General features: G+C 39.5%; 1 protein-coding gene across 2 annotated transcripts in view; it reads left to right on the plus strand.

Annotated features, from left to right (window-relative positions):
* Window positions 1-24,821, plus strand: part of Enpp1 (ectonucleotide pyrophosphatase/phosphodiesterase 1) — a 64,467-nt gene that overhangs the window by 22,960 nt on the left and 16,686 nt on the right. For both annotated transcript variants that reach the window (XM_059272642.1, XM_059272643.1), the window contains exons 2-14: window positions 5,333-5,405; window positions 6,731-6,847; window positions 7,946-8,071; window positions 9,676-9,736; window positions 11,684-11,781; window positions 14,006-14,085; window positions 14,229-14,348; window positions 14,953-15,062; window positions 16,778-16,843; window positions 17,129-17,201; window positions 20,143-20,251; window positions 21,987-22,118; window positions 24,485-24,516. In XM_059272642.1, coding sequence (XP_059128625.1) covers window positions 5,333-5,405; window positions 6,731-6,847; window positions 7,946-8,071; window positions 9,676-9,736; window positions 11,684-11,781; window positions 14,006-14,085; window positions 14,229-14,348; window positions 14,953-15,062; window positions 16,778-16,843; window positions 17,129-17,201; window positions 20,143-20,251; window positions 21,987-22,118; window positions 24,485-24,516 — 1,197 coding nt within the window. The remainder of the gene's footprint in view (window positions 1-5,332; window positions 5,406-6,730; window positions 6,848-7,945; window positions 8,072-9,675; window positions 9,737-11,683; window positions 11,782-14,005; window positions 14,086-14,228; window positions 14,349-14,952; window positions 15,063-16,777; window positions 16,844-17,128; window positions 17,202-20,142; window positions 20,252-21,986; window positions 22,119-24,484; window positions 24,517-24,821) is intronic.

A 24,821-nucleotide genomic window follows, 5' to 3' on the forward strand; every position in this document is an offset into this window, starting at 1 on the left:
TCTCAGCACCCACATGATGCCTCAGAACCATCTGGAAACCCAGTTCATTGTGTTCTCTTCTGGCCTCTGTGGTGCACATGCGTACATGCAGGCGGTACACTTCATACACATAATAAAAACATTCGAAATAAATGCCTGCTGGACTCTGGCATCAGGTGAAACTGCTTTGAGAAGAAAAACCAAACTGAGTCAGAATTAACAGTTCTGAAAATGTCCCGGGGACATTTCCCACTAACATGATCTTAACTGGGTATGTTATAGAGTAACAGATACTGCAATTTGTGTGTGTGTGTGTGTGTGTGTGTGTGTGTGTGTGTGTGTGTGTGTGTATGTCTATAACGATACATGAAAAATGTTGATTTTGTTGTTATATTTGTGCTGCAATTCTGTGCTATGCGTTATGTTATAAAATATAAATACAAGGAACTTATTTTTGGGCAGTGAAGAAGTGATTATAAAAATGGAAGCATGTGCCTTCTGCTAATTAACGAGGGTGGGGAACTGCCTGTACCACGGTCACTCCTTGAGTGGTTACAGGGTGCAGTTTAAATGCTTGCTTACTATCAGCTCTTTCCATCCTGTTCTTTTCCTTCCATTTCTCCCACACACATACCCATGTCTACTTGATCCTGTTTAGCTATTCCACCCACACTGTGACTCCCAAGTCTGCTTCTCTGCTCTGTTGATCCTCCCTTTCTCATTCCCAGGCTGTGCCAAGTCTTCATAGACTTGCATGCCATCAGGGTCCCTTGTAATCTACATAGGTCAAGCTGGGCTACCAGAGCCTGAGGGTCTCTCTCTTTCTGTCCCCGATGACTTCGTCGTCGTCATCATCCCTGCATCAATGCCACCCTTTCCCATGGTGTGGTCTGCATCCCTTCCGTGACCTCAGAGCCCTGCTGTGATTTCCTCACTCCCGGGGATGCTCCTTGCTTGACCGAGAATTGAGCTGCGTCCGCCTTCCTATCGCCCAGGCTCTTGTGCATGTGTGGGTGTTTTGCCTTTGTCTGTTTTACTCAGTCTTCTGCCCTGTCTGTTTCTGCGGCAAACTCCCCAAGATGCTTCCGTCACAGAGGAAAAAGAACATGAGTTTTTTTAAACCGGTTTCTGCGTTTTGTTTGTTGAGTTCAACCAGTTTTGAAGGAACTGCGCTTAGACATGTTGCTGGCATGTCACTGTATATACGCGGTGCTGCTTTTCCTGGCCTCTGATACGTCACTTGCCACTGTTGACTTCAATAACTCTGGCTTCTCAACAACCTGGTTTGAATTTTAGGTTATTAACCATGAGTAATTACATGAGATATAAACTTTGTTGGTAGCTCAGCAGTGCGTAGATTACTGTGTAAATAACAGGTGCATATCAGCGGGAGGCCTGTCCTATCAGGAATTTCAGAGTCTGTCAGTGACTGCTGGACAGGCGTCTCTCAGTCAGTTCATGCACAGACGGCAACATGTACAAATACATATTTGTACTGCTACCCTGCCGACCAGTCTCATGCCTGCATGACATTTTATAACAGTGAGTAATTGAGGCAGTTGAGGGATAAAAGAGTGATGTGCAGAAATGAAGAGAAAAGTGATAATGCTGGAATTGAAATTCAAACAAATTGTTGGGGATTTAGCTCAGTGGTAGAGCACTTGCCTAGCAAGTGCAAGGCCCTGGGTTCGATCCTTAGCTCCGGAAAGAAAATAAAAAGAAATTCAAACAAATTGTAAATGCAGTTTTGGAGGATGTGGCTCACTGTGGGAATATTGACATTAGCACAGTTTGGTGGGTGAAGACAGGAAGCCAGAGGAATGGACTGAAGGCTGCTTTGTGGACATGGGTGAGGAGGGTGGTTGTGGCAATAAGAATGGGGAGCTGTAGCAGGAATCTTAGAAGGTCTTATTAATAAAATCAAACCCGGAGCCAAGTATTGGGGTGAATGCTGGATGATCAGAGAGACAGAACAAGCCACAGCTAACCTCACCTGGCCAACTTCTCAGCTGATCTTGTTTCCTCAGACTGGAAGCCTCTGTGTCTTCATATCTGAATGGCTCTCAGCTGAACTGTGCTGCTCAAAACCTAAAAGCTTAACCAGCCAAAATGCTGCTAGTTTCTGGTCCTCACGCCTTATATACCTTTCTGCTTTCTACCATCACTCCCTGGGATTAAAGGCTCGCTTTCTGGGATTAAAGGCGTGAGTCACCATGCTTGGCTGTATCCTTGAACAGATGGATTTCTGCCTCTGGAATGCTAGGATTAAAGGCGTGTGCTACCCACTGCCTATCCTAAGTATCTAGTGGCTTTTCTGTTCTCTGACCCCAGATAAGTTTATTAGGGTACACAATATTTTGGGGAACACAGTACTACCACAGGGAGCCCCTAGGAGAAGTGACTAAACTTGTGAAGTGCAAAGGGTACGATAGGACAGCAGCCTGAACTTTGAAGGCAAAATGACTCTTCATAGTACAGAAAAGATCTTTACTTTGTATTGTAAGTTGTGTGATAGATGAGAGGGAGTAAGTACATAAAGACTGTTGAAACTATTCTAGACAGATGCTACAAAACAGACTTTAAATCTCGATTGTTTTAATGTTAGAAATTACAGTGTATGAAATGTAGATGAGTTATATTAGCTTCTCCTCTATTTATATGGATAATTCACAGTTAAAGAAATTTTGCTAATTACCTTTCTGTAGAATCCCATGTTTATATACTTGTTGGGGGCCCAGAGAATTCTATTAGTTCCCGTTTCTGATACCCTATCCTGCCCATTTGTCCTTATTTACTTACCATTCATATCTTCATCTGATAATTCCCCATTTTTATGGACATGCTAATAGTTCCCTTTAGTACAAAATATATACAGGACCCTTAGTGGATATCTGAAACTGAGGGTAGTCCTGGTCTTGGTTTCTCTCTCTCTCTCTCTCTCTCTCTCTCTCTTTCTCTCTCTCATATATGTATATATATTTTAATCTATCCACCTATTAAAGTCTAATTTAAAAAGTAGACACATATTTACATCAAAACTGATACAATAACATCAAAACAATAATATAGTAAAACAATCATAACAATATAATGTCATAAAGTTATGTGGTCTTTCTCAAAGTACCTAATTGAACTACACTCCTCTTTCTTGTGAAGAGATGCAGTGAGGTGAACAGCAGAGGCGTTGGGACATGGTGTTAGTAGGCTGCTGTCAAGAATTCCTTGAATGTCAGTGCTACTGTACTGTGTTAGGGAGTCTGAAAGCCCATGGCTGCTCTAACAGCTGACAGGTAGCATATACCACATAGACACATGCCAAGAAGATGTGTGTCCAGGATGAGAGAGGACACTGACACATTCTTGAACTACTCAGAACAGTGTCCAATTTAAGAATTATGAATCATTATTTCTGCAATTTTCCCTTTAATATTTTCTGATGATAATTGACTCTACAGCCAATAACTCACATTGGAAAAACGAAGGCACAGAGAAAGGGAGATTACTGTGTATACTTGGGCATATTTATGTCTTTAAAAGCCCTAGGTTCAGTGTTGCTGTGTTTCAGGCCACACCTTTGCCCTTTCCTTTGCAGTGAGATAGACCTGCTGTTTTCCTGCAGTCCCTGTATACTTCCTCTTCAGTTTTTGTAGTCACTTGATAGGCACGTCGGAAGCACAAGTTGTGTGTGAATGTTCAGCATTTTATGTAGAGACCGGCTCATGGCATTACTTAGTGTGCTCGAAGCCATGAGTGGATGGAGACCTTACACCCACTATCCTGCCTCATTCTTTGTTCCCACTTCTGTCCTGGCTTCCAACAATATTACACCTCTGTGTGTACCTCCATCCAGCACCTGTAGCCCTTTGTATTTGTTGTGGTAGATTTTGTTCTAGTTCAAATACGCTGCTAGTTCTTCATCTGGCACCTTTCATGTGCCTTCCTCCCTTAGTCTTGCCTCATGCTAATCTTTCTGGACATTTCCCTGCTCTAAGTCTTTCTTTCCTTCAACGTTGTGTAGCAGTATCACATCATTTCTTCCATTCACAGCCTAACCAAAGACTTTCCCCCATGAACCTCCTTATGACCCTTCTCATTCTAATCAACACACCCTTTCTCCTTCTTTTCTCCCACACTCCCAAGCTCCCAGGGGTAGCTCTTATTCTTCCCTATGGTACATAGCACGTTTGAACACATCCTTTCTTAGAGAATGTTTTACTAAAATGCCCTGGAAGCTGACATTCCAGGGTGCTTTGAAGGAAATGAAAAAAAAAAAAAAGGATTGTTTTGTGGATTATCTTCCTCTTTTGTCTTCTGACTCAAAAGTTTTCACTGGCCTCAGAGGTTGCAAACTCAGTCTACTTTTAAATGTTAAAGGCAAGAGTCATGGGGAGGGAGAAAGTATTAATACTGAAGGATTCTGAGAGATGGGTGTAGTCCAACTCTCCATTTTTTTTTTTTTTTTTTTGGTTTTTTCGAAACAGAGTTTCTCTGTGTAGCTTTGCGCCTTTCCTGCAACTCGCTTTGGAGACCAGGCTGGCCTCGAACTCACAGAGGTCCGCCTGCCTCTGCCTCCCAAGTGCTGGGATTAAAGGCGTGCGCCACCACCGCCCGGCCCAACTCTCCAGTTTTATAGATGAGTAAACAGGTGCTTGGAACTCTCAAGCATCACCCCAGTTCATACAGCCCAGCTTATGGCAATGTTCAGGTCCAGAATGGGGTTCCCTTGTCTTCTGAGGTCATCCCCATGACTTGCACAACACATCTGAAGGTGCGGGGTTAGGTTTAGGTTGGTGCATTAACAGCTAAAAGAGGCCTAGAATGTTCCTAGACTTTAGTAGGAAATTGAGTCTTTTAAGGTTTTCCTCTTTTAAGGATTACAGTATTTCTGGCTAATTCCTTCACATTAGCCAAGTGTTTTCCTCATTATGTTAACTCTGTATGATCTAGAAATTTGCTGACATTTAAGTAAGTCTGTAGACATTTTTTTTTTTTTTTTTGGGTTTTTCGAGACAAGGTTTCTCTCTGTAGCTTTGCACCTTTCCTGGAACTCACTTGGTAGCCCAGGCTGGCCTCGAACTCACAGAGATCCATCTGGCTCTGCCTCCCGAGTGCTGGGATTAAAGGCGTGCGCCACCACCGCCCGGCTGTCATCGACATTTGTCATACTCTCAGAACAGTGCATAAACCACAAGTGTATGTTTTGAAATGGTTCAAAAAGTGAACTCGTCCCTGTGACCAGCTGCCACATCTGGAAACACCTGCACTACTAAAGTCAGAATCACTAAAAACAATGAAGTTATGGGGAACTGGAAGGATTTGAGAAGAATCTAATCATCTTTTTCTCTCTTGACAGGTTCTATCAGTATGTGTGCTAACAACGATTCTTGGCTGTATATTTGGGTTGAAACCAAGCTGTTCTAAAGAAGGTAATTAATACTGTGGGGTGCAGTGTGTCTCTGTGCCTGTGTGCTTTTGTGTGTGTGTGTGTGTGTGTGCGTGTGTGCATCTGTGTGTGTGTGCATCTGTGTGTGTGTGCATCTGTGTGTGTCTCTGTGTGTGCATGTATGTACACTTAAATCTGTGTGTGTGTGTGTGTGTGTGTGTGTGTGTGTGTGTGTATTCTGCATTACAGTGTGACTGAGGCAACTGTAATCTCCAAGTCCTGTGTATACTCCACAGATATTGTGAATCTGATAAATTTGATGCTGGTTTAAGCGTTTTTTCCTGAAGTCTTATTTTAGTCATAAAAAGTTTTTTGGTTATAAAATTTTATATTAAAATGTGGAATAAGGTCTGTGACCAAAACAACCAACTCCCCCCACAAACAACAACAACAACAACAAAACCATGAAGACATGACCAGAGGCTCCTGTATGGTGCCTGCAGTCCTCTGTCTCTAGCTCCCCAAGGAATGACTGAGATGCTGTGCCCCAAGCCCTAAGGAGTTGGTTGCTAAAGCAACTCTGGAGGTTACTAGGAGACCAGTTAGCATCCCTAGGTGGCCAGAATCTCCGAGGGCTTTAGATTTTTCTGCCATTGCTAGTTTCAATGTAGAAATGAAATCATCACACTCCTACTTGTGTTTTCGTGGTATCAAGAGTGAGATCTATGCAGCATCGAAAAATCAACGTACAGATAAAGAAGGTGAACCACAGGCCATTTCAGTGGTCATTCTTCTGATTCTGTAGTGTCTCCTCCTATACCCCAGATGGTTTCTTTGGTGATTCAGCTTTCAAAATTGAATACATTTGTGTCCTGTTCAACTACCCCGTTGTTATAATATTACTCTTCAAAAATGTTTGATGATTGTTTGAAATATGCCAGTTTTACTGGTGTAGTTAGGATACCCTAGAGCAAATATGCTCAAGCTTAATGTAAGTGAAAACTTGGGCTTTTGTGTTCACCTATGTAATCTATGCATGAAATGAAGTAATTTCACCTCACATCAAAGAAATAAAAAAACACGACAATTTTAATATGAGCTCAAGGTAGTGAGTACTGTTTTAACAATTGCCAGACGCATACGAAGTAACAGCTGTCCCTGTGATGGCCTCTCCCTTTCCTCAGATCATGCTAGGAAAGTTAGTTTCCCTTCTTTTAGAAATCATTGTTTCTCTTTGCAAAATTGCTTGGTTTCCAAGCAGCAGAAGTGAGTTACTTTCCACAGTGGTGTCTTGTGTCAGGGTGCCTTAGCTAGCGCGTGCTTTGGAATTTTGTGATTGGCAGCGTCTAACGTATTCGTAATTTTCAGTAAAAAGTTGCAAAGGCCGCTGCTTTGAGAGGACGTTCAGCAACTGTCGCTGTGATGCTGCCTGTACTGGCCTCGGGAACTGCTGTCTGGATTACCATGAGACCTGTGTGGCTCCAAGTAAGTGTGGCAGGGCAAGGAGGAGAGTCACAGGCATCAGGAAAAGATCTCAGGGAAGCTTTGTGTCTTCCAAGTCTGTGATTTGACTAACTCAATGTTTTTCTTTTTCTAGACATAAATTTATTTTATTGTCTGTCTGTCTATCTATTCATCCGTCTATCCATCCGTCCATCCATCTATCTATCTATCTATCTATCTATCTATCTATCTATCTATCTATCATCTATCTATCTCACTATCTCATGTATCATCTATCTTTTGAGACAAGGTCTCACTATATAGTCCTGGCTGGCCTGGAACTTGTTATGTAAGCCAGGCTGGATCCACCATGCCCAGCATCATTTTTTTCCCCTTTTCTAATTTAGAATCTCCATGTCTTCTACTGTAGCCTTTTCATTTCAACACTTAGGGGAAAATCTTCACTTAATCTCTCTTTGCTAAATGTTTTATGGATAACAAAATTGTGTCTGTTTTTCATGGATGCTAAAAAAAAAAAATCCTTTGTGGCTTAATTTACATTTAAACTAAGACCTGAAAGGATACTTAAAAATATGTGAATACTTTCATTAGGGACCTATTAAAGAAAGAATTCTTGACTATTCATTGAACATTTTAAAATAAAACCATCGCAATAGGAAAAATTGAGATAAGGAAGGGATCGAATTTATATATATTGACACCAGGGTCTTGTTCTATAGCCCTGGCTGGCCTCCTACTTGGCATTCTCCTGCCTATGCTTCTGCGGGGAGCACTGGGAAGATTACAGTTGTTTATTGCCATGCATAGTTTTAGATGAAACTTTGAGAACCCTGACAGTCGCTACTGCGGCCAGCCAAGGTTTTCTTATGTCTGTATAATAATGATGATGCAGTCCCCATTTAAAAACAATGAAACCCCTGGTTTCTCGTGAAATAATAAATGGCGAGTGGCTGCGTGTTTGCCAGTTGTTAGTTCAGAGTGGCTTCGCGGAGGTAGAATCTCAGGACTCAGTTACAAAACACGTCGTTGACCCTCAGCCTCCTGTCCAAGATGGTGATTATTCTATAGATGTGTTGAATTTGAACTGTAAGTGTATTTTTTTTTTATGTTGGTTTCTAGCACACACATGGACTTGCAACAAATTCAGGTGTGGTGAGAAGAGGCTGCCCAGATTTCTGTGCTCTTGCTCAGACGACTGCAAGGCTCACAATGACTGCTGCATCAACTACAGCTTTGTGTGTGAAGGTCAGGCTTCCCTGAGCCAGGCTCTCCAGGAGCCTGGCCTCTTTCAGGGTCTTGAGCTTTTGCATAGGCATTGTATTTTATACTAGCTGCTCTGTTTCTTCTCATTACAGTTATCAGTTGTCTTGATGGGCCAGTTATATTTGCCGAAAAAGACTTGTAAAAACTTTTATTACAGAATGGTTCAAATGTGTACATGAATTAAGAATGTGTAATTGGTCATCCAGCTTAATGACAGTTATTGTCTGTACATGGTTGAACTGATTTTATCTGCAGCCATTCTATTCTTGATTCCTGACACCCTCTCCGTGCCTTATACAGTACCTTCATACTTAATGCTGTCCTTGTGTAAAGATCCTCTTCCAGATCTGGCCGGCTTTTATGTCCTTTCTTCCTTGTAATAAAGGAACAGAGTCTGCCATGCAGAGCTAGGGCTGGTGCAAAATTGATTTGATGAGATCACGTGCATTCAGGGTGGAACGGCTGTGGACAGAAAATTACTGTGAAGGATGCTGACAGCACTATCATGTCTCATAATAAGTCTTTCCTTGTACCCCCAGCTCCCAAATAATGATACGGAGACATATTATTAATTATGAAAGTTCATCCTTAACATAGGCTTGTCCCACTAGCTCTTATAACTTAAACTAACCCATTTATTTCAATCTGCGTTCTGTTGTGTGGCTCATTACCTCATCTCTCAGTACTTCTCATGCTGTTTCCTTGGCAACTGGCTGGCGACTGTGCCTTTCTTCTTCCCAGAGGCCTCTCTGTCTCCGGAAGTCTCGCCTATACCTCCTGCCTAGCTATTGGCCATTCGGCTTTTTATTACACCAATCACAGCAATCCATTTTCACACAGTGTTCAAATATCCCACAACAGTGTTTTGTTCAAGCATTACAAGGTTTCTTGAAATCTCATAACAGAATCTGACTCTCCATGTGAGGGAACTAAGACACAAAGTCCCAATTTTGTAGAGTGGCTGGGACAGGTTATAAATCCTGCCTGAAAAACATTAAGACTTAGAAAAGGAAAAGGATATCTCCGTCCTCACAGAGATGGCTTAGTTGTCCCTGTATTTAATGGAGACAAGTTGAAGAACCCGTGGAGAGGCTCCAGTCCACTGACAATGTCCCTTATATTAAATGACATAACATTTGCTCAGAGCCTCTGCATCTCTTCACACATACCTTAAAGTGCTCTTTAATTACATACATTACCTATAAAATGCAACTGCTATGGAAACATCGTATCTATGACATTGTTTAGGAAATAAACTGTAATATTCAATGCAGACGCAATTTAAAAAAAAAATGTTTTCAATCTGTAGCTGGTTGAATCCGTGGGTGCAGAATATTCAGAGACAGAGGGATGAGTGGTATATTTTAATCTTGCAGTTATGTATTTTGGTTTCTCGCTGGTGTGAACTGTTATTTTTGGAACAGAATAATTCTCTGTATTCATGATATTTCTCTTCTGTCAATGTCTCATGATGTCTGTTTGTTTTGCTTCGGGGAATCTATGTTGCTGTGTCTGATAAACATTGCGTTCCTGCCATTACCAAGTGTGCTTACTTTATTTTATTTTATTTTTTGAAAATATTTCAGATAAGACAAGTTGGGTAGAAGAAGCATGTGAAAACATCGATACGCCACAGTGTCCAGAAGAGTAAGATCATGTTCTGAGACATACATATTTTTCCCTTTTTTAGAAGGGCTGTTTTTTTTTTCTTTCTAATTTAAGATTAAAAATAGTAATAAATCATTGACTGATTAAACAGTAGCTTTCACCAGACCTTGTGTTGGCTAATGGTTCTGCAGAGGACTGTGGTGTGACCCTGGCTCTGGAAGCTAGTGGAAAGAGTCATACCATAAATAATAGCATTTGTTATCCATGACTGCTGGTGGTGTGGTGTTTGTAACCTTTGGAAGCAAACATCTTGACTCTCTTTTGGGGGTTTTCATGTTGAACTTGTAGCCAGTTACAGTTCTTTTAATTTTTTTTTTGAAATCGCATACTTTTTTTAGGATAAATAACACATCTATGAGAGGAAGTTACGTGAGTTTTGTAGTTCATCTGTGTTCTTTCTTGAACTATAAATGTTAAGACATGCATTTTTTTACTGGTATGAAATAATATTTTCCAAACTTTAAAACACTTTAAACCTGCATTTTTGCTTATTTTGTTCATGTATGTAATTGATTTTGTCATACAATTTTTTGGTTTGAGACAGTAGTAATGACAACAAAAACTGAATCTAACCTAAATAATTTCTTATCACACTTTTTTTTTTAAAAAGGGGAACTCCTCTCTAAGCTGTTTTTTTGTTTTATTTTTGTTTTTAATGCTGAGATGTACTAAACATTTAGACTTGGCTGAATTTTTCTTTCTAAACGTTGATCATTGTTTGAAAACGTAATAGTGAAAAATACAACACTTGCCATAATTTAGAGCATACTATTCTGGGTAATTTTATGTCAGTATATTTACCTGGTGGTCCACTAACTCGCTTTTATGTTTCTTGTTGATTGACATAATTGTGAGCATTGATTGAGACTATACATGGTTAACTACAATCTCCCAGGAGAGCTATGTTATCAAGAGCAGTTACTGGACGTTGTAGAACAAAGCTCTTCCTTTGATGGGGTTCCTTTTAGGTCTGGGTGTGAGGTTAAAAGGGGAAGGTTGAGAAGATAAAAGAAAGAAAACATTTGCCCTCAGATTTTAAAGTACCGAGAAACTGTCTGTGGGAAGTGTGTTCACAGTTATCTGGTGACGCAGCTTTCCTACCCTCTACAAGAGAACCTGAGGCAACACGATTTCTGAGCCTTGGCTTTTTTGGAATCCATAGCTGTTCCCTTTCGCCTAGTACACCTGATGTATGGAGTGTTTTACTCTCTCTTTGGCTTTCTATGTCACACACCTCTGTGTCTCTCTGTGAACTCATGTTTGAACATCCCTAGCTTTAAATGATTTCATTGTTTCAATATACGAATGCAATGTCTCTCAAGCTTCTGCATCACATACTTATCTCTTTGAATTATGTTGAACTTAAAAATTAAATAAGGCCAGTGGGAGAGCACTTGCCTAGCATTAGGGAGGACCTCGGGTTTGCTCCTCAGCATATAAAAAGAAAGCAACCAAAGTCTACCTATAGCATATATTTTACGACTGATGAAGCACCATCTACAGAAGAGGAGACAGAGGTTTATTCAGAAAAAGAATTAATGGGAAAAATGTAGTTTAGGCAAGGCTATTTGTCGAATTTATTTTCTTAGGACGTATGAAGATCCTATAATGTGATAGTAGCATTTGACCGAACTTTCAGAATGGCAGGAAGCACGATTGAAGATTTTGTGTGGTAGCACAGAATGGTGTGGATCCTTTGTAAGTGTTGTTGATGACACATGCATGCGAACTACTCCTTGATAAAATAGGGATACAAATATAAACGCATGTAAATCATGAGTCTTCTTGCTGACTTTTTGGCCTGCTTCGGTTGCACACTGACCTCCGTGAGAAGCCTTCCCTATGGTGGAGCCAGGGAGAGGGCACTCTTTCTTGGATGTGTCTCCGTTTTGCCTCTTTACACAGTTTTCTGTTTCTCATTACCAGGTTTGACTCACCCCCTACTCTCTTGTTTTCTTTGGATGGATTCAGAGCTGAGTATTTGCACACCTGGGGTGGACTCCTTCCTGTTATTAGCAAGCTGAGTGAGTAACTCCAGACCTGAGCGCTGGAGGGTCACGACTCTGGAGATGGAGGAGGGAGGTGGGATTTGTTCGGAAAAGTACTGTGCAAGGCTCTCACTCTTTGACCAAACGTCTCCATTGTAGAGTAGTAAACTTGTAAGAGCTAGTCCTGGTACTGTAGATCCTTGGAAATTGCCCTGAAAACACTTCCAACTTAGCAGTTTTCTTAGTGTCTTAGCCCTTGACCATGGCTACTCATATTTTTTTTTTTGAGAATTTTGGGTTCCTTGGGAAAAAATATTTATTTACTTCCTGAATATTCAGGTTAAAATAGAATTTCAAAAGCTGAAAAAAATTGAAAACTGATATGGTCCTCCTGTCGACTACTAAAGAGATCAGCTAGCCTCTGCTATCATTTGGGTCAAATTGAATATCTGTTCAATTTCATCTTTTCTCTTTTTGGGACAAGGTCCTGTGTATCCTAGGCTAGCCTTAGACTTGCTGTGTAGCTAACGATAGCCTTGAGTTCCTGATCTTCCTGCCTTCACCTCCCAACTCCCAAGGTTACAGGCATGCACAGCCATGCCCACCTTCAATTTCTTTACCTTAATTAAAGCTTTCATTGAAAAACTATTCTCCAAATACTGATGAAACAGGATAGTCTTTTCTTAATGTTGAAACTGAAGCTTTACACCTGATTATTAGTCACTTATGGCATCATTTTTGAAAGAGGGAAGAGCATGTATGGATTCAACAACTGTTAGACTTTGTTAGTTGTCAGTGCTTAACAGTTGTAGTGTTCTACAGGCCTGAAATGTAAGTGGAAACGGGCAGTTATTTGTTATGTTCTCCTAGAATTCTAAAATATCTCCTAGACAAATAAATTACATTGTTTTAACATTAAAATTACTCTCAGTAAATGCACATGCATATCATTATTCTTTGTTAATTTAAAATTTTAAGTTTTTAATGTCTACCTGGAAGATAATCTTTTCAGATAGACATTTGACGTAAATCAGGCCCTTTGCCCCTTCCTAAGGAGACTTGTCTCCGTGGTACCTGACATGACTCCTGAATTCAAAGTTAAGGAGCTGTCAGCATCTATGTGTGATGTTTAAACCAAATCAAGGCTTAGTTAGCTTAAACCGCAGCACTGGGTAACTGGGAGTATGTGGGGTGGGAGGGCTGAGGTTGGTGACTCTGAGCCCTTCAGAAGGTCATCTATATGCAGGCACACACCAGTCTGGGGAACATTTTCAGGTAATGCATTTGACATACTGGAATCATCAATTGTATGTTCTTCCCCCAAGAGTAGACAGTGCAGAATAGTGAGACACAGGGCTAACCCAGGAGGGCATCCATCAGCAATGCCCAACTTCTCAGCTTTCCTTGACTTCCTCTTTTTTTTTTTTTTTTTTTTTTTTTGTTGTTTTTCGAGACAGGGTTTCTCTGTGTAGCTTTGCGCCTTTCCTGGGACTCACTTGGTAGTCCAGGCTGGCCTCGAACTCACAGAGATCCGCCTGGCTCTGCCTCCCGAGTGCTGGGATTAAAGGCGTGCGCCACCACCGCCCAGCGACTTCCTCTTGTTTTTAAAGTAGCTAATAAGCTCATCCTTTGATGGCTGGTTCGTGCTTTGTCTTCTGGGATGACATCACCTCAACTACTGCCTCTTCTTAGTCTTCATTTGCATATTTAGCTGAGGGTGTAGCCTCCTTTCTTTACACTTACTCTAATTTAGCTATTTGATCATTAAGTATCAAGATCTTACAAGCATCATGCTATTACAAACTGTCTGTCTTAATGCCATTGATAAATGTAGGCTAACTGCCTAGTTGGCTTAATCACTTTACTGGTTTTGTGACCAAAAAAACCCCAAAAAACCCAAAAAAACCAATTAGGTCTGGAGATGTAGGAGTGCTTGGCCAGCACACATGAAGCCCTGGGTTCAATCCCCAGGGCTACATAAACCAAGCATGATGTTGGACAACTGTAATCTTAACACTAAGGAGGAGGGGGCAGGAAGACCAGAAGTTCAAGTTCTTTACACCAAGCTTGATGCCATTCTGGGTACATGGAAAGGAGTGAAGTAGAGATAGATAAATAATACCTATTTTTCACTGTAGTAATTGTGTTACTTTTCATTTGTTCTGAATTTTGATCTGGCTGCTTGCTCTGCATTCTGGAATAATTAGTTTGTATGATATGCCTAATAGCAATGTCTTTTTTTTTTTTTTTTTTTATCTAGAAAACTGTGGAACATACACGAAAAACATGAGGCCTGTATACCCTACAAAAACGTTTCCCAATCATTATAGCATCGTCACAGTGAGTGGGCATTTCACCTTTTTGTGTTCATATCAGGAGGATGTAATTGAAGCATTGTTCAAGAGAATAATTAAACCTTAGATTAGGATGAAATCATTTGTTTTGCAATGTGAGCTCTAATCTGCAATCAATCTTTTTCTTAGGGACTTTATCCAGAATCCCACGGCATAATTGACAACAAGATGTATGATCCCCAAATGAATGCTTCTTTCTCACTTAAAAGTAAAGAGAAATTCAACCCTTTGTGGTACAAAGGCCAGCCGGTAAGCTGTTTGTTGTGGCTACTAAAATAGTTTATTATTCTTACTTATTTTAATCAGAAAAAAATAAACTGATTCCCTAGGAATTTTAGCAACCTATTTGATCTCCTTGTGCCTCTGGCCATCCTTCTGTAGGGCAGGCGAATGTAGACACTCATGTGTATGTATGATTGCGTACTTTAAGAGAAGTTTACTTTAGAAATAGATTTGGGTTATACTATCCTCTTTTTTTTTTTTCTAGTTTGAGTCTTCTGTCTTGTAGTTGTTTGGCATGATAATTTTTATTAATTATTATTTACCTTTATATGCTTATGGTGCATACTGTGATAATTTGATGTGTGTACACACTGTATAAGGATCAAACCAGTGTAATTCATATTTTCAGCTTCTCAAATATCTAACTTTTTAAATAATATGAAGGAATGCTAAGGGGATAGAAATGTTAAATACCATGGTTTGATAGTATACTTCATGTACATGATAATTGTTGGGAACTTATTGACCTTGAAAGCATTGCATCATCAGAGAATGCATTGGTATTGCTTCCTGTCTCTCCAGAGGTTAATGTTTTCATTATCTCTGAACTTTCTTCCATTCTCTTCCCCAGATTTGGGTCACAGCTAATCATCAACGGGTCAAGTCTGGCACATACTTCTGGCCAGGATCAGATGTGAAAATTGATGGAATTCTACCAGACATCTACAAAGTATATAATGGGTAGGTGTAGATGAACTTTTCCTAGATTTTGTAATGTAAAACAACTTATATTTCTCTTGTACTCTTTTTCTTGAGTCCTGAGTTCCAACATTTGAATGACATTGTGAAGTAAAGATCTTTAAGATCAGAACTTTTTTTTAACAGAGTTTTAGGTGGATGATAAATAAAAGTAAAATCAGACCAACATTTTGTAGAAATGCTGACAAAATAAGTTCAGATCCTTGGGCAGTGATTAAAAGAATGAGTCAATACTGGACATGTTGGTACAAGACTCTAATTCAAGTAGCTAGCAACTAAGGCAGGGTGGTTGTGAGTTTCGGGACAGCCTAGGTTACAGAGTGGGATCAAGGCCACCCTATGTGAATTCAAGGCCATCCTGAGTTTCATAATCAGCTTCTGCTTTAAACCAAACAAATTTAAAAAAAACACAGAAGGAAGGAAGGAGAGAGAGAGAGAGAAAGAAGAGAGAGAGAGAGAGAGAGAGAGAGAGAGAGAGAGAGAGAGAGAGAGAGAGAGAGAGAGAGAGATCACAGGGGAAACAGTTCTGAGCATAGAGGAACTACATATTTTAACTCTAGGAAGAAAAAGAATAAGAGAAGGAAAGGATGGATGCATTAAAGATGACATAGGTAGGAGCTACTGCATGGTGGGATCTGGAACACCGTTTAAGAGAAGATTGTTGCATCTTTGTATTTCCATTTCTAAATTACTTCGATATATTTACTCTCTAATATAAGGGCCTATTAGCATAGCCTCTCTGATTTTTCAAAATCATACAGACATTTTAAGGAAGACTTTCTTTGGTTGATTTTAGCAAAACTACCAACATAGTTTCTTTTATACTTTTGAAATGTATGATGAAACAGCAATACAATATACCCAAGTGTGTCAAAAGTGTTCACCAATCCCAGACTAGGGAAGGATGGTGTTTCTTTGGTTGTCTCCTGCTGCTGTGTGTTTTGTATGGTTCACAGAAGCAGAGAGTGTCATCTGTTCCTCTTGCTATTGCTTGCCATGGCTTTCATCTCCTAGATCGAGATGGTCAGTGAGATGTCAGGAACTAACCTTCCCACTAGCCTGGGTGAACCCACAGATTAGTGAGGAATAGACTAGATTTCCAAGATGTAGTAAAGGGCACAGCTGATTGTATGGGGGGTGGGGAGGCTTCTGAAGGACTGTATTAACAAAATACAGGGTTCAGAGGCAGCAGTACTAATTTGGTTAAAGGGAAGTTGCCTGGAGGACTGAAATCTGTCCTCCCTGTGTCTGTTTCCCAGTCACCAGTGAGCAAGTCCTCTGAGGCATCAGTTTTCCATGTGACAGTGACTGTCCTCAACTGAACATATAATACCTCAAAAGAAGACAAGAAACAACTTTTAAACCCAATCACAACTTTTTTTTCTGTTTAAAATTAAATTCTGGTCTTCATTAGAAAAGCAAATTTAAGTTTGAAAATAACACCTTTTGGGGGGCAGGGTCTGTGGGGCAGGATCTTTCTATACTCCAGCCTGACCTCAAACCACAGTATTTCTGCATTATTTTTCCTGAGCGCTGGAATTACAGGATGGCAAATAAACCTCAAATAATTTCAAATGCAATAGATGTCTCAGCTTGTTTTGGCTACACTTAATATTATTTCCAATGAGGAAAGTATTGACATTTGACATACAGTGGTTGCAGACTTGTTTTAATTTACTCGTCTTTAATTTTATTAGGTCAGTACCATTTGAAGATAGAATTTTAGCTGTTCTTCGCTGGCTACAGCTTCCTAGCTCTGAAAGGTATGTTGACATTTCTGGTACAAAGCCTCCTTTGTTTTATAGACATCATGTGCTTCTAACAAACAGACAAAACTGCTGTTTACTGTGATGTCTTATATCCAAAGAAACTGAACAATTACAGCTTCATTTTGAAGAATCACAAGCCTGTAAATAATTCCTCAGAATTTTAGTAATGTTAACCCAGTGCTGTAGGATTTTTAATCAGGATCAACTGTTGAATTATTATTTCCATTCTGTTTTTCAATGTGTTCGTAAAATATTACATTTTGATACTGTTTGATTTAGACCACACTTTTACACTCTGTATTTAGAAGAACCAGATTCCTCAGGGCATTCACATGGACCTGTCAGCAGTGAGGTAAGTTCATTCTTATCTGTATATGAAAGATTCATTGAGCTTAGTGTCCTTGGAGTGGGCTTCTAGAACATTCTGTATGGTACTATGATTTCTGGAAAGTAAAATGCTATGGTTTATGGAAAGAGGGAATATTACACAAATGTCTACTTAACCAACCAAAGAGAACAATTTAACTAAACTGAGAGCAGAGAGAACTGGTAATGCTTACATTTTTACAGTGCTAAATTGAACTGTTCAACTAAGTTGTGTATTTTTTTTTAAGATTTATTTATTATATATACAGTATTCTATCTGCATGTATGTCTGCATGCCAGAAGAGGGCAACAGATCTCATTAGGTGGTGTGAGCCACCATATGGTTGCTGGGAATTGAACTCAGGACCTCTAGAAGAGCAGTCAGTGCTCTTAACCTCTGAGCCATCTCCCCAGCCCTAAGTTGTGTATTTTCAATTCTGAAAAATTTTTTTCAAGACAGGGTTTCTCTGTGTGGCTTTGACTATACTGGAACTTTCTCTGTAGACCAGGCTGGCTTTGAACTCAGAGATCTGCCTGCCTCTGCATCCTGAGTGCTGGGATTAAAGCCGTGCACCACCACCACCAGCACCTGTCTTTTCAATTCGGAATCTTTTATCTACTCTGTATCCTCTCTATTTGCCCTCAAACTTAAGTGCTTTAGGAGAAGTCTTTAAGTATCCAAGACTCCAAATTTCTATGGAAATATCAGGTAGTGATATAGCAGAAACAGCCTCTTATCATTCTTCAAAGGTACTCTCCTGCCTGGAGCCATGCTTCTAACAGAGTCGGCACTTGAAAGAATGGAAGACACCATCAAAAGTACAGAACCAGGAAAACAATCATTATTTATGTCAGTTACTGTGACTCTAGAGATGGGAACCAGTAGCCTAGGAAGTAAAGGCCATAATGTGTCTTGTTTGACCAGCCAGAGTTTAGGAACTTAGCCAGCTCCTGGCCACATTCACCGTGGTTTAACTGTTTACAGAGTTCGCATGGCCATGCCATTTGACATCATGGAGTACAGGAGGCATTAGCACCCAAGGTGACCTGAGCTTCTCCCTCTGTGCTTCCATGTTCTGTTTCCTTCTGATACATGAATTCTTATCTATAGCCTAAGACATGAATAGAAATAGAAACTCAGGACTTGGGAATTCTGTTGGGCACAATAAGAGGGGGGTGTTGTCTAATCGTCGGTTGCCTCCTAATGAGTCTGGAAGACAGACTACAAGCCCACACTCTTCTTAGCAGATAAGCCTGTACCCCCAAATTCATGCTAGTTCCCTGCCCATGTGACCTAGGCAGGATAGTTTGTGAGTCTCTAGGATCCTTCTCAGTGATCTGGCATGTCCATTGTGAGCTCTGTTTTGGGTAGTTCTGTCTGTGTTCCTTGATGTAATATTGCTGAATGTAATACTAAGGATAGGCAGTGTGGTTTTTTTCCCCCACTTGAATTTCAACTGATGAATAGACCATCTTTTTTTGTGTGTGTTTCTGGCCCTGTGTCTGGCATGGAGTTGAATCCTTTGAAAGAGCAGATACTATTTTGTGTTGTTTTCGTATCAGGCAAAGGAGAGGGAAACTGGTCCTCAGCCAGGTCTGTTTCTGTCCTTTGTAGTCTTTTACCAAAACATGTGTCCTGCAGCTCTATGGCAGTGAGCAGCCTCACTTTGACTCTACTGTCAGTAAAGCACACACGCTCCTTGCTAGAGGCAGGATTGTGAAGAACTTGGCCATATCACAGCAGGTCTAGAGAAACTCATAGTTTCTTCTCATAGTTTTTGTCATGGTTTGGACAGTTGACCAGGCAGTCCAATACAGACCATACAGTGATTTTTTTTATTATTTTAATTATTAATTTTTATTATTTCACTGATACCTAAGGCCCATGACAAGGTCAGTTTGGCTTTTAAAAAATGTTTATTATGTCATATGATTAAGATCAGCGCAAACCTTTCTGATTAGCTCATTTTTCCTGTTTTTCTGATGTGTTCTTGTTCAGGATGGAGCCCATTACTTTTCAAATCATATTCATCAACTTGTAAACTCTATTTAACTCTCTTTGTATTACTGGCACCTCAAAAGCGCCTTAATATTTAAAATTTAAAATCCATGTTGTTTGGCTGACTTCCTGTGAGTGGAGGACCATGTTAAAGGGGCTTATCTCATATTAAACTGAGATGTACAAGCTCTAAGTAAAGATAGTACAGAAAATACAGGCAAGACTTCCTTTATAAGGTGAGAGGAAAAGAAAATGCCAGAAAGCAGCCTAACCAAACTACTAGTGCTTCCATAGCCTTGGAATATCAATGTACAAAAGAAATAAAGAGTTCCGTTCCTGAGAGTCAGTAAGTCTCTCTTTTAAAAGTACATAGCACTAGATGAAACATTTATGGATTAACCTTAACCCTTTTGAAAATATGGAAACACTGTGCTCATACAGTGACCATTTAAATGATTAAAAAGTTCAAGAAGAAATTGATAGTGAAAAGTGAAATGCTAACTAAGACTGCACTGATTTCTGCCCAGAACTACAGACTTGAGGGAGTATTATTCTGGTTTAACTGAGTCTAGTCTTAATTTGATACTTGGATCTCAGGGAGGAACCAGTTAATGAAGGAGCCCCAGATAATATTGTTGTGTAAATATAAAATCTGGACCATGCTATTCTTAATGATTGGCAGATTTTTATGATCTTGACCAGTATTGGTCTAATGTGCATTTATCATAGTTTATCAAGACCTCAGTAGCCCTTCCCTCCCTCCCTCCCTCCCTCCCTCCCTCCCTCCCTCCCTCCCTCCCTCCCTCTCTCCCTTCCTCCCCCCTCCCTCCCTTCCTGCCTCTCTCCCTCCTTTTTTTGAGTAGACTGTGAATATGTAGAAATAGAATTTGTGTGGAGTGCATCACACAAGGCTGCTTCCCATTCCTAGGTCATCAAGGCCTTGCAGAAGGTTGACCGAATGGTTGGCATGCTGATGGATGGCCTGAAGTACCTGAGCTTGGATAGGTGTTTGAACCTCATCCTCATTTCAGACCATGGTAACCTGACTTCATTCATTTGCTCTATAGATAAACCAGTGTTTTTTAAAAGGTGGCTTGATTGACTCTTGTTTCATTATTTCTACTGAATGTTATGGGTAATACATCTTTTAAAAATACAGTTTCTTATGAATAGTTTTTAGGGAAGACACACTAAATATAAAATGAGTAAAGCGTAAAATTAAAGAAACTCATGAAAACACCAGCCATAATGTATCTAATTTCTGCTTTAAGAAAATTCTACAGAATTTAAAGTGTTAATAACCTCCAGTATAAAATTTGGGTAACTATAATTTAGCTTTAATTGGGACACATTCTTATGTATTTCTTTAATTTGTTTTAGCATGGTAAATCTGACTTTGGAGGTGGTAAATATTACTTTTATTTCTGTTTCTCACAATATAGTTTATTGACAGTTTTAATTTAATTAATTATTTGCATGCTTACACATGCACCACAGTGTGCTTGTGGAGGTCAAAGGGCAACTTAGGGGAGTCAGGCTTTCCTTCCACCATGGTTCTGAGCTGAACTATGTCAGCAGTCCCTAAAATGCAGCTTTTGTGATACATGATTATATATAGCTTTGGGAATACAGAATACCATTCATGCAAGAAAATATAAACTAGGTTTTTTCTGCTTTCTTTTGCTAATATTGCTTGTTTTTACTTCAGAAATAGAGAGCTTATTGGTGAAATTATTAAGGCCACTCCACGTAGTTAAAAGGAGATTTATTTAATGGCGTAACTTACAAATTAAGGGATAGGTAGGTCACGGGGTCTGGGGAAGGTGTATGGCAGTCCAGCGGTGTTCTCTGGAGCTCTGCTTGGTCCACCTCTCCCGTCCAGGGGCCGATCCAGCTCTCCAGTCTCCAGGCGCCTCCCTTGGCCCTGCCTTGTAGGCGTGACAGTTGCTGAAGTCTCAATGAGGGTTGGAACTTCCAGATCAAAGCTGGAATGGCTACCCACTACAAGAGCTATCTTAGGAAACAGTCATAACATTTTGTATGTTTAGGGATCTCATGCTACAGACATATATTCCAGTTTAATATGAGGTGATATGGGGTAAATCGCCCTCTTCAACTGTGGTAAGACATCATAATTTACTCACATGGTGATATCATAATTCGTCAATAAGAAGGAACACTCAAATTAAAATTAAAATTTGGGGATGAAGGAACAGGAAAATATATTGAAAATTTGGAGGGATGGCTCAGCCATTAAGAGTGTTAACTGCTCATGCAGAGGACCTGGGTTCAGGGTCCAGCACTCACATCAGGAGACTTATAACCACATATAACTCCGGTTCAAGGGCTCAATATCCTTTGGCTTCCTCTACATACATGTGGTATATATACACATGTAGGCACACACACATACACATAAATATAGTGAAATATAGTGAAAAATATGAAGTTGTGCATCTAGCTGACATTTTGTGTCTTATCAGATGTCCAACTGTTATGAGCACTGAATTCTATGTGTATATAATCAATTAAATTCTGGAAGTATCAAGTCGCCAAGGCAAACAGAGATCTGTGAGATCGAGGCCAGTCTGATCTACATAATGAGTTCCAGGAACGACATAGAGAGACCTTCTCTCAAAACGAAACAAAACAAAACAAAACAGACAAACAATAACAACAAAGAAAAAAAACAAACTCTGGAAGTGAAAGAAGGCTTTATGTGTTGCTTTCTTTAGTCATGTTTCAACATGTTCTGTGGTTTACTTCTCCCAGGCATGGAACAAGGCAGTTGTAAGAAGTATGTGTACCTGAATAAGTATTTGGGGGATGTGAACAATGTTAAAGTTGTCTATGGACCTGCTGCTCGACTGAGACCCACTGACGTTCCAGAGAAATACTATTCATGTGAGTGGAACTATTTGCTACCATTAGACAACACTAGTGAAAATGTATTGCTCTACATCAATGTATGTCAGCCATAGGAAAGCATGATTACATCTCAAAGCACATATTCTGTGCTTAAGTGAGTTTTATCGGAGTGAAGATAGCTTAACCACTTTACCAATTTTATATTCTTGGACTAAACATTATTTGGTGATCTTAATATAATTTCATATGACAATTTATGCTTTATTTATTAAGTTTTATACACTGCTTATAAGAAAAATCCAGCTATGTTTTTAAAGGTTAGATAATGATTTTCTTCAACAATTTCCCAAAGCAATAGCATGCATCTTTTACACAGAGTAAGACCAGTAATTTCATCTTCTCTCCTGACCACATGGGAACACAAACTGCCAAGGCATGATTAAAGATATTTATTATTGCCAGGTAGTGGTGGCGCATGCCTTTAATCCCAGCACTCTGGAGGCAGAGGCAGCTAGATCTCTGAGTTCAAAGCCAGCCTGGTCTACAAAACTACACACACACAAAGATTCTTATTCTGCAGATCAAGCTCACTTCTAACTGTCTTTTAGATCTACTGCTCCCACTTTGGTTTACATCTTTGGTTTTGTTTATATTTTTGATATAATTAGTTTTGAAATGGAAAATATAAATATATTTGAATTATCAAAATTGGGTTAGGTTTGGACTCTGCAATGAAATAAATTTCAGTAGAGATGGTTGAATATTAATGAAGAAAAATACATTTCATGGCAAGAAAATTTTTGTGCAGATATATACAAACCAGGGGCTCCGTATCCAAAAAACAAGAAATTTTTGTTTTGTTTTGTTTTGTTTTTTAATTGGAAAAGTAATACAACCATATCCAGAGAGAGGTTCCATGGAAGACCCTTGACCCAACCCATTGTGGATTAAAAGAAAAGAAAAGAAGAAAAGGTGTCTCTTTCAAGCATGTTCAGATATTTTTATTGTCATTATTCTTTAAGTAATACAGTCTAATAACTAGTTGTAGTTCGCTTGAATTGCAAGGCATTGTCAGTAATGCAGGGATGATTTAAAATACACAGAGAGATCATGTAAGTTATATGTAAAGACTGCATCGTTTTGTAGGAGACTCGGCATCTGACAATGCTAGTATCTCTGGGAAGGCCCTAGAGACATTGCTAGTGGATACTGAGGGGTGACTGTGCCTGGATAATAACCTGTTAGAAAACATGTAGCTGACATTCCTGGGTGACATTTGGCATGGAATGGCTGAGATTAACATTTATCGACTGACATTCCTGAGTGGTGTTTGGCATGTGGCTGAGCTTTAGCTACAGCTTCATTCCAGTTAGGGCTCCAAATTTCCCAGATTAAAGCAAAAGCTGTATATCGATTCCTCTATCTACATACAATATGGATTCTTTTGTCTGGGTAATTTTCTCAGATTTATGTAGAACCAAATAGAGAAGTCAAGTAAAATTAGAAAACTGGACTGTTACTAATATGTAGCATGGAGTTCACTAGGCCAATCTAATGACCTTACCTTACACTCAGCTTTTACACCAATCTACGTGCTCTCTCCTTTGTGTTGGTTTTATCTGGAAATTCTAGAACTGTTATTGCATTGTGAAATATACAAAGAGAAAAAAAAGTCATTTTCTTCTCTACATCACAACTCATTTCTTCTCCTTAGACCAACTTGTTACGTTTGGAATATGTCTTCCTAAGTATTTTCTATAATGTATCGAAACCGTATGTTTTCATTATTACACAGTAAAGTTATACTAGATCTAGATGGATGGATATACAGATAGATGTTTGTATAGATGAGTATATGGATGGATGAACAAGCAGATGTAGATAAATGGGCAAGCATATGGATGCACAGATGGATGGGTAGATAGATAATGTATTAGTGTTCTTTTTATGTACCAACGTGACACCATTTCTTGGCCATCATTACAGAGAGGTATCTAAGGATTTGTCTATCCTTTGCAATGGCCAAGCAGTGATGTAATGAATGAGCTGTTTGAAATAAGCTTTGGGGGCTGGTGACATAACTCCACTGGCAGAGAGCTTGCTTAGTTTCATGAAACCCCGAGTTTGATCCCTAGTGCCACATGGACTGGGCATGGTGACACATTCCTTTAGTCCCAGAGTTGTGGGCCAGAGGATTAGGAGTTCAAAGACATCCTCCACTACATAATGAGTTTGAGGCCAGCCTGGGATACATGAGACCCTGTTTTACTCAAAAAAGGCAAGAAAAATATGCTTTGGTATTTTGTTGATGAGTTTGAGTGTAACAATATAATATCTTATATCATTTGTATTTTTAATTGTAATATATCGTTAGCTATTAATTCTTTTGTTTGTCCCTTTAGTTAATTATGAAGGCCTCGTGAAAAATCTTTCTGTGAGTATCTTAATTTTTTCATTAGTTATTGCTATTTTTGGTAATATACATGCCAGGGCATGGTGTCCCGCTGAACTGCACATCCTCAGTCTTGGTTTTGATTTGGTGTATACTACATATCTATTTTAAAAATACAATTTTGTCTGAGTGCTGAGTTTTGTATATGTTATATTTCATATTTGATACACTTTAAGTACTAAAGATTATTTTTAGAGTTGTATTTAACAGGGCATATGAAATAAGTATATCAGTTGTAACTCCACTGTAACCTAGTGACACTCTAAGAGTCCTAGGACTCTTGCTCA

Source organism: Peromyscus eremicus, chromosome 8b (assembly GCF_949786415.1).
Source record: "Peromyscus eremicus chromosome 8b, PerEre_H2_v1, whole genome shotgun sequence".
Taxonomy (NCBI): Eukaryota; Metazoa; Chordata; class Mammalia; order Rodentia; family Cricetidae; genus Peromyscus; species Peromyscus eremicus.